The sequence below is a fragment of the Lynx canadensis genome, chromosome A3 (assembly GCF_007474595.2).
Source record: "Lynx canadensis isolate LIC74 chromosome A3, mLynCan4.pri.v2, whole genome shotgun sequence".
NCBI lineage: Eukaryota > Metazoa > Chordata > Mammalia > Carnivora > Felidae > Lynx > Lynx canadensis.
In genome coordinates this window covers 88,996,740-89,011,075 of record NC_044305.1, presented here as the reverse complement: position 1 = coordinate 89,011,075, position 14,336 = coordinate 88,996,740, and the positions used below count along the sequence as shown (strand labels likewise).

Below are 14,336 nucleotides of genomic sequence, written 5' to 3'. Positions count from 1 at the left end.
GTTGGTACTGGTGACCCCTCTTGCTGCACCCATTCCCCTTACCAGGCCTTGGCAACTCCCTCACTCCACAACCCACCCATGAACCTCTGTGGCCAACACACCATTTGATCTGCTGCCCACATGGCACATAAAGCCAGCTTCTGCTTCTTATCCATCAGCCCCCCCACCCTGAGCAGCAGGGGTGCCCCCAAAACAACAGCACAGCCCTTTGTCTCTGTCTCTGGTTGGGGCAGCAGCGGGGCACTCTGTATCTGAATCACATCCATTTATCAGCAGAGCCCTGGATGTGATAGCTGTGGAGGAGACCCAGGACCCCCACACCTCAGAGAGGTGATCTTCAAACGGCACAGGGGTCTTCCCTGTGGGGGCCTCCCGCTGAGCCCAGCGGTAAAGATCCCCAATGGTCCCGACGCCCGTGAGATCCGCCATTGCCCCAGCCCCAGCCAAGGCTAGAGGAGTCTTAATGGACAGCCAGTTGAAGTGGCCCAGGATGAAAGTGAGAGTCTGTGCCTGGGGTCAGCGCTGAGTTGGGGGTAGGAAATCTGGACTCCAGAAGTCACCAAATCCCATTGTGAAGACTGAAGCCTTTCAGCCCTCATTGGGACCACTCAGAAAACTGTGCCTGGTATCCATGCTGCCTGGTGCCTTGGCACCCCCTGTCACTGCTTCTGCTCCTTGGGCTGGTCCCTCAAGGCCGCCATCATGGGCTTGTTCCCTTCAGCCGCCCCTCAAATTTGCCTGTTCTCCAGGCCTGGCACCCTCCCCTTCCATCTGTTCTCCTGGGCAAGTTCCCCCACCCTGGGGCCTCCGGCTGTGCTTGCACATCCCAGGTTTGCTCTCCCACCCAGACCCCTGCCCAGAGCTCCCGAACCCATGCGCTGTCTGCCTCCCTGGCCTCTCTGCCTAGGGAACTCAACATGACCAAGCCTGAGCCTGTCACCCTCCCACCCTGACCCGTCCCCCTCCCGCATTCCCTGCCTCTGAGAACGGCGTCACCAGCCACCCCAGCTCCCGAGCTAGAATTAGGAGTCATCCAACGCACAGTCATCCTCGACACCTCCCTCTCACCCCCACATGGGATTGGTCATCAACTCCTATGGGTTTCTCTTCAGAAAGGATTCAGTGCCACCCTCCTCACAGCCCCGCCGGCAGCATCATAGGGCAGGACCTGGCACCTCTCTCTTATTCCCACAGCTGCCCCCTCACTTACCCTCCGATCCATCCTCCACATCCACCGCCACCAGAGAAACATTTCTAAAATGGAGTCTGGATCATGGCCCACCCCCACTCAGAATCCTCCCGTGGCTCCCCATGGCCCACACTGACACGTTCGTGTGGCCCATAAGGGCCTGCCCATCCCAGCCCCACCTCCACGTCCTGCCGCATTCCCCACATGCCCAACGTTGCCCACACCAAACGGGCCGTGCTGGCCCGCCAATGCTTTTCCTGCCCTCTCTTATCAAAATCCTCCATTTTATTCCCAGCCTACCTCCTCTGAGAAGTCTTTCTTCCTTATTCCTTTCATCAATACGTGGTAACCCCCACCCCCTCCCCAGTTACCATGGCACCTTGTCTCTCTGGGATCCGTGTGCTTTCATAGATGACTCCTCCCCTAGACTGTGAGCTACTCAAGGGCATGGATGAGATAGACTGTCCATCTCACCTGTCCATCTCTGTGTGCCCAGCCCTGGTGTATGGAGTTGACAGCCATAAACGTCTGACGTGAGGGCTGGTTAATGTGAAATGAGAGAAAAAGCCCCGAAGGCCACTCTGTCCCCGAGCCTCTGCTCCTGAGTACCTCAACCAGCTACCCCTCCCCAGAGCCTTTCCACTGCCCGCATCTCCCCCCTGCATCCCTTCTACCTGCTGCCCTCGGCACAGCGAGGAGCCTGGGGGACCTGAGTCAGGGACAGCCCCCGTGGGGAGGATGAGGCCTTGGTCTGCACCCAGGCCGGCACCCTCCAGGGAGCAGGTCGAGTGGGCCGTGGCCCCGGCCGTGGTCCTCCACCGTGGTGGTGAGCAGCCTCTCCGATTTTAATGCGGGCCTCGGTGCTTCAGTGAAAGCCGGCATGGGAAGTTGCTAATAATGGCACTAAAATAAAATATGCTACATCTGTTATGGGTAGCAGAACAAAATTAGCTGCTCACACCTCTGACATCCAAGATGTCTTAACTTAAAATACTCCTTGGCTTACTTTACATCATTTACTGATTATATTTAAAAGAAATACAATTTTGCAATTACTGTTCTTTCCAGTGTGATATCTGTGCATCATTTTCCTTTTATGTTTATATATTTCTCCTTCATTAGTGCAGTCTGAAGGGTGATTAGGATTCTTCAAACATTTTACAGAGGTTAAACGTTGATTAAGATTTAATTATTACTGTAAATAGCTTGGAATGACATATGGTGCAAAAGCCTGACATATGTGCATTTGAATAAATGAAGTGCTATTTCCCAGGATGCCTCAGTAGCTGTTTAACAGCTTTCCCGAAGGGTTATGTTACACCTCATGGTAAGATTGCTGGGATGTTATATTTTGTTGGTTTTTGCAGCTGAAAGCTAAGAACAGTTTTCCAGTTTTTTAAAAACATTGAATATTTTAAATACCTAAATTGTTTTGCACAAATTTTTGCTAATTTGTCTAACTAGGTTAAACATTTTCAAAAGCATTTAGATTTTTAAGCGTGGGCGCTGTGCATTGTGTCAGTGGCAGCATGGGGACGAGGGGAGCTGGTGAGGTGGAGGGGACACGGAGGCCGGCAGGGGTGGGGAGGGAAGAGGTGGCTTGAGGAGAGGGGGTGGGGAAGAGGCCTGGGCCCTGAGCCTAGCTCTTGTCTCTTTGGCCCTCTTCAGTGGCCAGAGCCTGGGTATGGGGGTACCGTGGACCACAGGGGAAGGGCTCCCCTTCCCCAGAAACTCCACTATGCCCACTGGCTCTAGTCCACACTGAACTCCCTCCTTCTTGGCCTCTGACATGCCCGGTCTGGCCATGACCGAGTTCTTTGAAGGCAGGGCTGGTCTATGGCGCCTTCTGCATACTTCTCAGGGTTGCCCTGTCTTGACATACAGCAGGTACCTGGGACCAGGTTCAGCTGAACTAAGCCACAAAGGCCCGGCACTTCCTTGACTCTGCCTAGGGTGGAGATCATGCCGAGGCCCCCCTCACTGAAGTAGCACCTCCCTTTCAGGTTCCCTCAGGCATCCTTACTGGCTAAGTCCCTGGAGCTGCAGACCAACATCTGGGCTGCTGTAGAGCCTCCAGGGGGACCTTATTTCCCAGTGCCTTCTGCCTCCCTTCTTTCCATTCATTTATTCAACACTTACTGAATACCTCCTGTGCACTGGCAGTGAGCCTTGAGGGTGCAGGGATGAACACGATCGCACATCACGTTTGCTGCCTTGTGGAGCCTGCAGTCTAAAGTGGAGAGGGGGAAGACGAGTGGACGGTCAACCTCAGAAACAAGTGATACAACTGAGATGCAAAAAGTGCCAGAAGCTGTGGGGGGTCCCAGGAAGTGGCCACACCCAGGCTGGAGGAGGGAAGAAGATGTCTAAAACTGAGATGTGGAAGATAAGCCCAAGGAGGAGCCCGGCAAGGGGGGTGGAGAGAGGCGGTGACAGAGGGGCAGTTCAGGCAAAGAACCAGGGTGGGGAAAGCCCGGTATCTGAGGCATGGCAATAAGTAGGCGTGTGCGGTGCCTCCAGCCCCAGGCGCAGGGCGAGGCTAGGCAGGGGCTGAATAGCGCAGGAGTCGAGACTGTTCCCTGAGGACAGTGGGGTTATTGAGCCATTTTATGAGGACGAGAGGGGTGCCCAAACTTGTGGTTGGGAAGGCTCGCACTGTCTGAGGTGGGGGTAGACGGAGACTTGAGGGGAAGGAAGGAAAGAGGAGGTGAGGTGGTGCCAGAGCATCACCGGATGACGGTGTGGGGAGCCGGGTTGGGACAGGGGCAGATGGTGACTTCAATCCCGATTTCGATTTTCGGGTTGAGTTCAAGTGCCTGTGAGACATCCATGAAAAGGTCTAGTAGACAGCCCCTGCGTGCCCAGGACTCAGGGCAGAAACATGGCTGGAGAACCCGCAGATCTGGGGAGTCCCCGGGAGGGTGGAATCATCCCAGGGCTTGTGCAGGGAAGAGGGCCCAGCCAGACAAAGCCCCCGGTGACCCTGAGAAGTGTCCAGTGGATGTCACAAAGTGCAGGGTGGCAGTGACTTGGGAGAGAAGGATTTTTGTGGATTGTGGTGGGAACAGAAACCAGATTTGCTGTGGGTTGAAAAGTCAGTGGGAGGTGAAGAGGTGGAGAAGGCCACCTGAGACAGTGCCTTAAAGAAATTTGGTTGTGGGGGAGGAGAGAGACCAGGCGGTAGCTGGAGCGTGACGTGGGGTTAACGGGACAGTTTATCAGATGAGAAGTTCTTGTCAGTGTTGAAACGCTGATGGTCGAGAGTCAGTGGACTGTGAAGGTGGGAGACAGCAGGAGAGTCTGGGAGTGGGCTCCCGGAGTAGGCATGGGGGAGATGGACCCCAGGAGGTTCTGCCTTCTGAGGGGAGGGGTGGCAGGAGGGCAGGTGTGGAGCAGCGTGGACAGGTAGTTCATGGGTTTGATGGGGGGATGCCGAGGGGCTTCTTCTGTTGTCTTCTGCTTTTTCTCTGAAGTAGGAAGAAGGCTCTTCTGCTCAGGAAGAGTCGGGGGCTGAGGGCAGAGTGACTAAGGAGGGCGGAGAAGGTTTAAGGTGACCCCTGTGGAGAATGAGGAAAGGAGCTGACTGGGCAAAGTGGCTGGGAGGAGGCGGGTTGCTGGTCACTGTGGGGGCCCAGCAAAGTCAGGTTCAAGAGCATGGTTGAGTTCCTGTAAACCTGGGCCTCTGCCAGTCAGAGCTGGAAGGACCTTTGGGCTAGAGAGTGGCTGGAGCGACAGCCCCTGGTGTCTGGGTTGGAGTGGGTGGGTGTGAAGACTGAGCTGTAGGGAGTCTGGGGCTTGAGGTCTTCGATGTCTAAAAACAGATAGGGATAGTGAGTGGGGTGCTGGAAGGATAAGGACTGTGGAGTCCAAGAAGGTTGAGTTTGGATTTCAGGAGTGTGGGTGGAGCAGCCCTGGGTGGGGACCAGGTCCAGAGTGGGTGTGGGAGTGGGTGTGGGAGTGGGTGTGTGCCACGAAGCAGACTGGGCCCTGGGAGATGAGGAGGTCAGAGTGTGGGACGTTCACCTGCACGGACACACCGTCAGAGGAAGACACAAGACCGAGCCAGGAAGGGATACTGTGGCAGGAGGGCGGTAAAGGAGGATGTGTCAGTAGGCGGCAGGGGGGGAGAACTTTGGGCACCAGGGTAGTTTTAATGCTACTCCCAGCCTCCACACTCACCCGTCCCCCCTCACCTTTCTTCTCTGTTCTCACTCTCTCCTCAGATCGAGACGTCCCAGTTAGAGCCTGAAATTGCCCGGGCCACGAGTAGTCGGACGGTGGTATACAACAAGGGGCTGTGAGTGGTGGCCGGCCGGCCTGGGGATGGAGTGCTATCCAGGCCGGGGAGCCGGGGGCGGGAAGGAGTCTCCCGGCTGCACCTGCAGGGAGGGGCAAGCTGATCCCACCGGTCCTGGGCCACCTGGGGGAGCACTGGACCCACAGTGGTAGGGAGACTAATCTATTCACATGTTAACATAAGGGTGAGGAATTCTGACACATTTCCTATAAGAAATAATCAAGTGCATTTCTGGGCCTTACGTGGGGTTGTCAAAACTCTACTCAGCACAATTATCTGTGAAGCTGAAAAATTGTAGAGTGCCCACGGGATAGACTTAGGATCCTTTTATACTTTGGGTTTTTTTTTCTTTTGTTTTTTATCTGAATCAAGTCTGAGCCTTGGCTGCAGTGGCCCAGATGGCGGCAGCGGACCAGTGGTGGCAGTAGGAATAGGCCAGGGGGCTGGTTGGGTTGGCAGAAGGGCTGGTAGATTCAAGACATCATGGTGGCTGGGCCCAATGGCTCCCTGAGCTGGGCTGGGCTGGGCTGGGCTGGGCTGGGGGTAGGGGAGGCAGTCTACACCTCACAGGAGGAAGCAGCTATGACTGAGGTCCTCAGGAGGTGGCCCAGGGAGTCAGAAGCACTGGAAGCCTCTGGAAGATTCTGTGGGCAGTTGACTCTGAGTGTGGCTGGCCTTCATCCATGCTACAACCTGCAGAACCAATCCCTCTGCACAAAGCCCAGTGCCTGGGGCTGGGGTCACCCTTCATGGAATCCCGATCCATTCGAGGCCCCAGCTTCAGGCAAGAAGCCCCAAGAAGGAATGATGTTTGGCTGGAATTGTGGGCCTGCACTTTGACCTCTGCAGGGTGACCCTCCTTCTAGTCACCAGGCTGGAAGCTGGGCTGTGGGGCTGAGGATGGGGCTGGAGCTGGAGCTGGACCGACCTCCATCTGGGGGGCTCTCAGGCCCCAAGGCTTCCTGCCCCATCCTACTGCTTCCCGAGTGGGAGGGTCTTATGCCTGAGTGCAGAGGCAGGTTTCTAGGTACCAATCTGAGAGTCAGCATCAAGCCAGGAACTGCAGGCCCTGGCTGTGGCACCAATGGGCTGTGTGACCTTGGACAAGTCTGCTCCCCTCTCTGAGCCTCTACTCCCCATCCGGAACCAGAGGACTGGATCAGGGCGTTCCCACCGACTCTTCCAGCTAACCTCGTCTTTGCCTGTCCTGCTCAGATGCTGGTCATCCCAGGCACATCCCCAGTGTGGACACTGAACTGGGAAAGGGGCAGGCCCCTTTGGGAATGGCCTCAGGAGCTAGACCTTGACTTTCTGTATGTGAACCCACATCCTGGGAACACTTGATCTTTGCCCCTTTTCAGTTCTGAAGGAGGAGACAGTGTGGGTGGCTGGGCCTAAGTGTGGCTCCACACCCACGTGCCACCTCTCACCCTGCACCGGCCTCCGAGGCCACTTGCTGCTGGCTCCTGTCTCTTCCCATTGGCAAGCCAAGAAAAGGAGAGGCCTGCAGGGGCTCTGCAGAAGACAGCAGGACCCGAGGTGAGGGTGAACAGGGCAAACAAAGAGGAAGCATGGGCCCCATTGTACCCTTCACCTGCCCCCAGCTGGAATGGAGCCCTCAACATGCAGCCGCATGGCCTCCTCACCTCCCTGGTGACTCCAGCTGGGGAGAGACCTGGCTGAACACAGGCATGTGCAGGAAAAGACTAGTACAGGGCAGCAAGGCTGTGGCCATGGGCGGCTCTCACCATCCTCTGTGCAGGGGTGGTTGTGGGAAGGTGGGTCTTCCACAGGCACTGGCACCATGTACCCCCTCAGAACCCCGTGCTGTCTGTGAGGACCTCCCAGCCTGGCCCTGCTATTTCTGCAGAATGCTGCCCTGAGGGCCCCCCACTCTCCTGAGGAGCAGCACCCCCCTACCAGTCAGGAAGGGGTGAACACAGAGCAGGTAGGGAGAACAGAACAGCAGAGAAAAAGGGGCAAGTATTTTTGAGCCAATCCTGCCATAATGTGACCGTGCCAATGACAGGCTGGGTGTTTCTGGGTCCCCTTTTGAAAAGCTCTCTTCAAACTCACCCTACCCCACCTCTCATTGGACCTTGTTTGTGTGCACTTTACCTTGAGACCAAAACTGCCCACCCCAGCCCCACTCCCACCCTTTCTGGAAATGTGGTAGAGATGGGGTCTCTCCAGCTCCCTCTCTGGACTGGCTGCCCTGGCCCAGCCCCACCCCAGCCCCAGCCCTGTGGCCTTGTCATCTCATAACCTACTTACTTTGTCTCCTGGATGATTTCTGGTCATGCTCCCAAATGCAACTTCAGGTGAGCTAACGGGACTCCTCCTTGGGAAAGGGGTTGGCAAAAGATCTGTATAATACAGCTCAGGGTGATGTGACAGAGGGTCAGTGGTCGTGCTGATAAGATAAGCCCTGGCTCGGCTGTAGAAAACACCATAAGGGAAACCTTTTGGCCAATATCCATCACCCACTCTGCTGAGGCCAGAGGAAGGGAGGCCTCGTGGGCAGACTGGCTCATGACTGGGGAGGAGGCTGAGCTAGGTCCCACAGCTAGGGTGTGGCTGGTCCGGCTGCGCCAGAATCCAGGCCATACCTACAACTGGTTCTCTAGCCCTGGTGTACTGCCCCACCCCCCACCCCCACCTTCTTCTAGTCACTTCAAACATTCTCTGAGGCTCGGGGATGTCCTTCTCCCATTCCGGAGAATAATCTGATGGTGCAGGGGCCAAAAGCCCAAGATGTCTAGACGGCTGCTGGGTCAAGGTGGCTGATAGCCCCCTTTCTACTTCCTGATTGTGAGCTGGCTTGTTTTCTGTCCTGAGCCCCTGGCCTGGGAGAAGAGTGGGGTCCTGAGAGCAGAAGGGCCAGAGGACAGGGGCAAGTGCTCTTCCAGCCCTGGGCCAGGTGTGAGTGAGGCACGAGCACATATGCCTTGGCCACACCAAGGGGACTTTGCAGTGTCTTTTTAACCTTCTCAGAAAATTTCTCAATCTCTGTGATTTATGTAATACTAATGAGCTGTGGGCAATAAATGATGGATTTAAAGCATCAGGGCTTGGCTTTGTGGGTTGTGGGTGGGAGCATTAGGGGTACAGAAACACAGTGGGGACAGGCCAGGGCTGCCTGAGGATTTTGTGGGAAGCCCCCCGAGGAAGGTGCAGACCCCAGGCTCCAGGAGGGGTCAGGCCATCTGGGAGGCCCAGAGGGAAGGGGAAAGGAAAGGATGGAAGAGCATGTGAGGGCAGGAAGTTGGACAGAGGGCATGGGTTGAACTTTACAGAAGGAACCCCCCCCCCCTTTACAGAAAAGTTGCTGAGCACTCACTAAGACCCCACCGCAAGGCACTTGAGTAGATAGGGATGTTGGTAGATCTCATACTGTTGCTGTCCGGGGGACACAGAGGGGAGTGCAGGTGGGAGGGTCATTCTGGACTGCCTGGGAGCCCAGAGAGTCTTCATAGGGAGGAAAGATGTGAGCCAAGTACAAAGGTACCAATATCCACAGTGTGTGTGGCACTAGCCCCAGGAATTCTGCCCCTTCCTAACTTCCCCACAGTCCCTCGGGGCCAGGCCTCAGCCACCTCCTAATAGTTCTGGCCCCTCTTCTTCTAGGAAGCCCCCAGAATCCCTGGGGAAGTGAGGCCCGAACTCTTTTCCTGGACCTCTAAGCATCTTCCACCCCTGCAGGGAGAAGCTGATGGCCTCCCATGGCAGGGGGACCATGTTGTAGAGGTGAGGTCCACGGCTGGGGTCACGTCAACCCAGGTGCCAGCCCCAGCTTGGCCCCAGCATGAGTGTTTGACTTCTAGCCAGTCACTTCCTTTATTCACCCATTAATTTGGTCAGGTGTTTATGGAGCATCTTCTCCAACAGAGCCTTGGTGTCTTTAGCTATAAAATGTCAAGAACAAGCATCACTCGCTGGGCTGGTGTAAGGATTGGAGAGACCAGGTGAGGAATGCACCCCGACTCTTCACTTTTGCCTGCCAGGTGTCAAGAGAACGGCTGCCTCCCCTTACCTGTGCACTGGGCCCCTCTAGGAGGCTTGGGGAGGGGGGGCAGGAAAGGGATGGGGGCGGGGTCTGTTCTCAAAGTGATACTTCTAGGTCATGGGGCTTCTGGTCTCTGGGGAATTTCTTTGCTAACAGCCCCACTGGCCACAGCCCCCATCCGGGCGGAAATCCTTGACTCTCAGGACAGACACAAATCCCTCCTGGGAGCTGTTTGTTGTTTTTAGCTGGTTTGGGGGCTCAGCTCCTGCCCAGCCCGGAGATCATTAACACTCCAGGAATGTGGCCTCCCTGGCCCCATCCCCACCCGCTGGCCCCTAGGGCCTCCCTCCTCCCACTCAGGCCATGATTAGAAGGAAAGTCAGAATGCTAGGGGATGAGGACAGTGATGAGTGACTCTTTCTCAAGGCCCTGGGGTACCTGGGATAATTTGAAGAATGGAGCTCCCTCAGTCTTCCAGAGCTGCTGCTGCTCCTGCCATCTCACCATACCCCTGCCGCTGATTAGCTCCTCAAACAGAAAAGTGTCAGCCACTCCCGAAAGGCCTAACCCCCATGTGCCCTTGCTTCCCTGCAGTACCAGGAGTCTCCTGGGCAGTGGCTGAAAAATGTTCATTCACTTCTCACGTCCCACTCTGAGGTAGCCGCTGGCAACCTGATCTAAGCTCAGAGCCTGACTCCTTCCTGACAAGGACATCTTCTCAACCAGAGCAAGAATCTGGGGCCCCACCTCACCCCAGTTCCCTGGGCCTTGTGGAAGGGTAAAGGGAAGGAAGGAGAAAGAGAAGGAAGACAAATGAGTGACAGAGGCACCAGGTGCCCCATGCAAATTCAGCGAGGAAATGAGGGAAGGAGGCTGCCCTCAGCCCCCTGGCCCCCCGAGCCAGTTCTCCTCTCCACACGGAAGCATGGCAGAGCGAAGGGCAGTACAACAGGGCCCTCACTCAGTCCAGGGGTGAACCGCACGAAGCTCAGCATTAGGGAATGGGGTGGGGCAAGACAAGATGCTGGAAATAGAAGTGGGCCAGCTGCTGCAGGGCAAGGGGCAGCTGGGAGCCACTGGAGGCTTTAAGTAGGGAAGTGGATTCATCTGGCGACAGAATGGAGTGTATCGTAGACACAGGCAAGACTGCTGGCGAGACCAGGGGAGAGTCAAGGTGAGGGAAGACGGAGCCTAGACCAGGGGGTGGGAAGGTGAGGGAGAGGATGAAGAGATTCAGGATTGCTCAGCTCTAGGTGATTGGTGGTGGAGAGGGTGGCCGAGAGAAGTCAGAGATGGCCCCAGGTTCCTGGCTTAGGCAGCCGAGGACATGGATGGTGGTGCCGTTTCTCAGTTAAGGAACAGAAGGAAGAACAAATCTGCAGGCCTTCTGCTTCACAAGTTATTAGAGGTCCCTGTGAGGTACTCAAGTCGAGGTGTCGGGACAACCGGATGTGCTTGTCGGGAGCTCAGGAAGCAGGTGGAGACTAGATACGTAGCTTGGCGTGTTAGCCACTTACTGAGCACCTGGAGCTAAAGGGACCGTGGCAACCACCCAGGGGGAGTATGTGGGGTGAGAACAGGAAGACCTGGGAGAGAACCTCCAGGAACCCCCACCTCTGAGGCCTGGCCCAAGACAGGAGACTGCTAAAAAGCTCAGCCATAAGAAGGGTGTTATGGACTAAACTGTGTCCCCCCAAATTCAAATGTTGAAGCCCCGATCCCCCATACCTCAGAATGCGACTGTATTCAGAGGTAGGGTCTTTAAGGAGGTTATTAAAGTAAAACGAGCTCAGGTGGGTGGGTCCTAATGCAATACGACTGGTGACCCTATAAGAAGAGGAAGTTTGGACACAGATGAACACAAAGCCAGCCATCTTCAAGCCAAGAACAGAGGCTTCAGAAGAAACCAACCCACTTTGAGCTGGTACTCTGAGCTTAGACATCCAGCCTCCAGAACTGTGAGAAAATGTACTTCTGTTGTGTAAACTGCCTGAGCACACTAATGCCAGGGGTAAGAGGAAGATGAGGAGAGCGTGGCACCCCAGAGGACAAGAGATGAGAATGCTTCCAGTAGGAGAGGCTGTGCACATACTGAATAGGTGCTGGGAGGTGAAGGAAGACGAAGACCAAGCACGTCCTTTGGAAGGACCTGGAGAGAATAGTCTCAGTGGAGTGTGGTCAGGTCAAAAGCCAGATCTCCATGGGCTGAGAAGTGAGTATGTCTCCGACTGGCTGCCAGTATACAATTAACTTGTAAAACAAAGGATTTCCAAGAGACTGGGTTGTGAGCTGGGCATTGAGACACGACAGTGGCTGCAGCATAATGTGGGGGTGAAGGGAAGGCTTCAGAAGGCACACTGGGGCTTGCAGACATTAATGGGTGAGAGGGGAGGAGCCTAGGGAGACAGGCAAGAGGAGTGAGGTCTCCGGAGGGGGGCTGGCCGGGAGGAGAGAAGGGTCTCAGGGGTAACAGGAAGCAGGTGGAGAGGATGGGTTGGATGCAGGTAGTGTGGATCTGAGGGAGGGAGGTTGAAGGGTGAGAGACTAGCTTGCCTGGCCCCTCCAGGTATACTTTGCACCATTCTCTATCCGCTCTCTGTCTGGGAGGCCTACTCGTATGGACTTGCCATTGGGCAAGTTTGGGAGTCTCCAGTGGGAAACTGGGGATTCGAGGAGGGTGACACTGGGGGGTCGATTCCGCGGGCCTCCCCTGCATCATTGGGCCTCCCACTCACGAAGGCTGCGGCTCCTATCTGGGGCTATCTCCATCCATCTGTCCTCTTGAGTTCTGGTAACTGCTCCTGCCCCTGCCTCTTCGGGCCCCAGGGCTGTGGGCCATCGTCATTAGCCTTGTGGCGCTACAACATCTCTTGTCAGGTGTCTAAAATTCGTGAATTGTTCCTTTATCCAACTCTCCTCAGACTGCCCCATTTGAAGGGACTACCTCTTTCTTCCTGGCCCCTGGTTGATATGAAGGTGTTCCCTTGCAGTGTTTCTCATTTTTTTCTGGAGATGGAAATAAGGTCCTCTGTTGAGGGTAAGCAGAAGAGGTTTGGGCAGAAGGGAGACTGTTTGAGACATCCCCTGTGGAGAATGAGAGTGGATTTATCAACAGGAGTGAGGCCTCAGCTGAGGCTGGGACCTTGGACTTCAAGGGGTGCCATCCAGCACACTCGTGGGATGTCCTCACAGACGCGGCTGCAAGGGCAGGTGGGGAAACAGGTTCAGGCAAGTTTGCAGGTGCCAGGCAGGTGCAACAAGGAGCAGTGGGACCAGGGGATGTCAGAGAGACAACAGAGGGGCCCGTGGCCAGGAGCGCGTTATGAGGCCAAAGCATGGACATAGGCGACGACTGAACGAGTGAGTGGCAAGAACGTGTGGTTTGATAGGGAAGGACATCTGAAGGTGCGGTTTGAAAGAAGGGGTCACGTGACTGTGGCCTCTCATAAGCCCTGAGAGTGAGTGGTGATGAGGGGAATAGGAAATGAGGGCCTGGGGTGCCGGGTGGGTTGTTCATGGAGACCCCCAGGTCTCGGGGAGACAGGAAGACCATGAGCTGGTAACCACAGTCTGACAACTGAGGGGGTACGACTGGGACAGGCAGCAACCCCGCCCACGTGCACAGCCGCACGCCCACACACACCCACACAGTCACACTCGCGCACACACGCCCACAGCCCTCCCAGACACTCCCAGACACCCTCACATGCACTCACCCTCACACACACCCCAGACAGCAGATGGGGCGCTCGGGTAATTGGTTAAACCTGTTCCCGATGTCTGGCTCCGCATTGGCAGCGCCTGTCTGACAGGAAAGCTGGCTGGGCCTGCACCACTCAGCCTGCTGGCCTCCCCGCCCCTCCCCCTACGGGGCTGCCCGAGAGCAGGGGCTCCAGGAGAGGCCTGTGGGGGGTGGGGTGGGGGTGCCGCCTGGCTCCCTCCTGGGCAGAACCCAGTTGACGAGGTGAGGGTTCCACGTAGTCCCACGGGAAGCAGCCACAGCACCCATGAGGAGGAGCTGGTGACAACCAAGTGCAGAGATGCTGAGAGCACCAGCCATGCCGCTGCGGAGCCGTGGGGACTAATCTTGGAAAGTTCCGCGGCCCGGCAGAGTGTAAAGAGCATTCCCCGAAGCTGAGGCGCGTGGCTTGGGCCACAAGAGCGAAGAACCTGCGTTCCCGCTACTTAAGTCACATACAACATGGGGTTCTTACGGGCGTCATCAGTACCTCAGCCCATCTGACTCTGCAGGGCCTGGGAGGCCAGCCCAGCTGAGGCGATGTGACATAGCCAGGCTCTCTCGTGGAAAGCCTGGCCAAGCAGCCCCTGTCCACCTGTCCTCACCCCTGCAGGGCCCTGATCTCCAAGAGGAAGGAGCAGTCGAGGGAGGGCCGGGAGCATCATTCCTCGGCTTCTTCTCCCCTTCCCGGCTGCATCTGTGTCTCTTCGAGAGAAACTTTGGTTTGTTCCCTGGAGAGGGCCCAAAAACTCCCAAATTAGCAAACCTGGCAAGCCGGCAGCTCAGAAAATAGTTCATCCTGATTCCATGTTTTTCAGGCTCACAGAAGCCTTTATTAATGAAGTCACAACACCAATATTTACCGTCTGCAGGGAGAGGCACAACACGGGGGGGTGGGTGGGAGTGCAGTGGGGACTCCCGGCCCGCCCCTTGCAGGCCTGGCCTAGGAAGATTGGCAGGTTTCCTTGGGTCCTTTCCAGCCCTTTATCTGGATGACAGGGGCTGCTCTGCTGTGATCCTCGTGTACCTCCTCCCCCACCAAGTGACAGAATCTTGAGAGGAACAGCTCGCCCATTCCCCTGCCCCCACTGGTGCCAAAAGAATG

At 56.1% G+C, this 14,336-nt stretch overlaps 1 protein-coding gene across 6 annotated transcripts in view; it reads left to right on the top strand.

The window, feature by feature from the left end:
* SFXN5 (sideroflexin 5) overlaps positions 1-8,550 on the top strand; it is a 116,710-nt gene extending 108,160 nt beyond the window's left edge. For all 6 annotated transcript variants that reach the window (XM_030310847.1, XM_030310848.1, XM_030310846.1 and 3 more), the window contains one exon: positions 5,413-8,550. In XM_030310847.1, coding sequence (XP_030166707.1) covers positions 5,413-5,490 — 78 coding nt within the window. In that variant the 3' untranslated portion in view covers positions 5,491-8,550. The remainder of the gene's footprint in view (positions 1-5,412) is intronic.
* Positions 8,551-14,336: the final 5,786 nt, after the last annotated feature.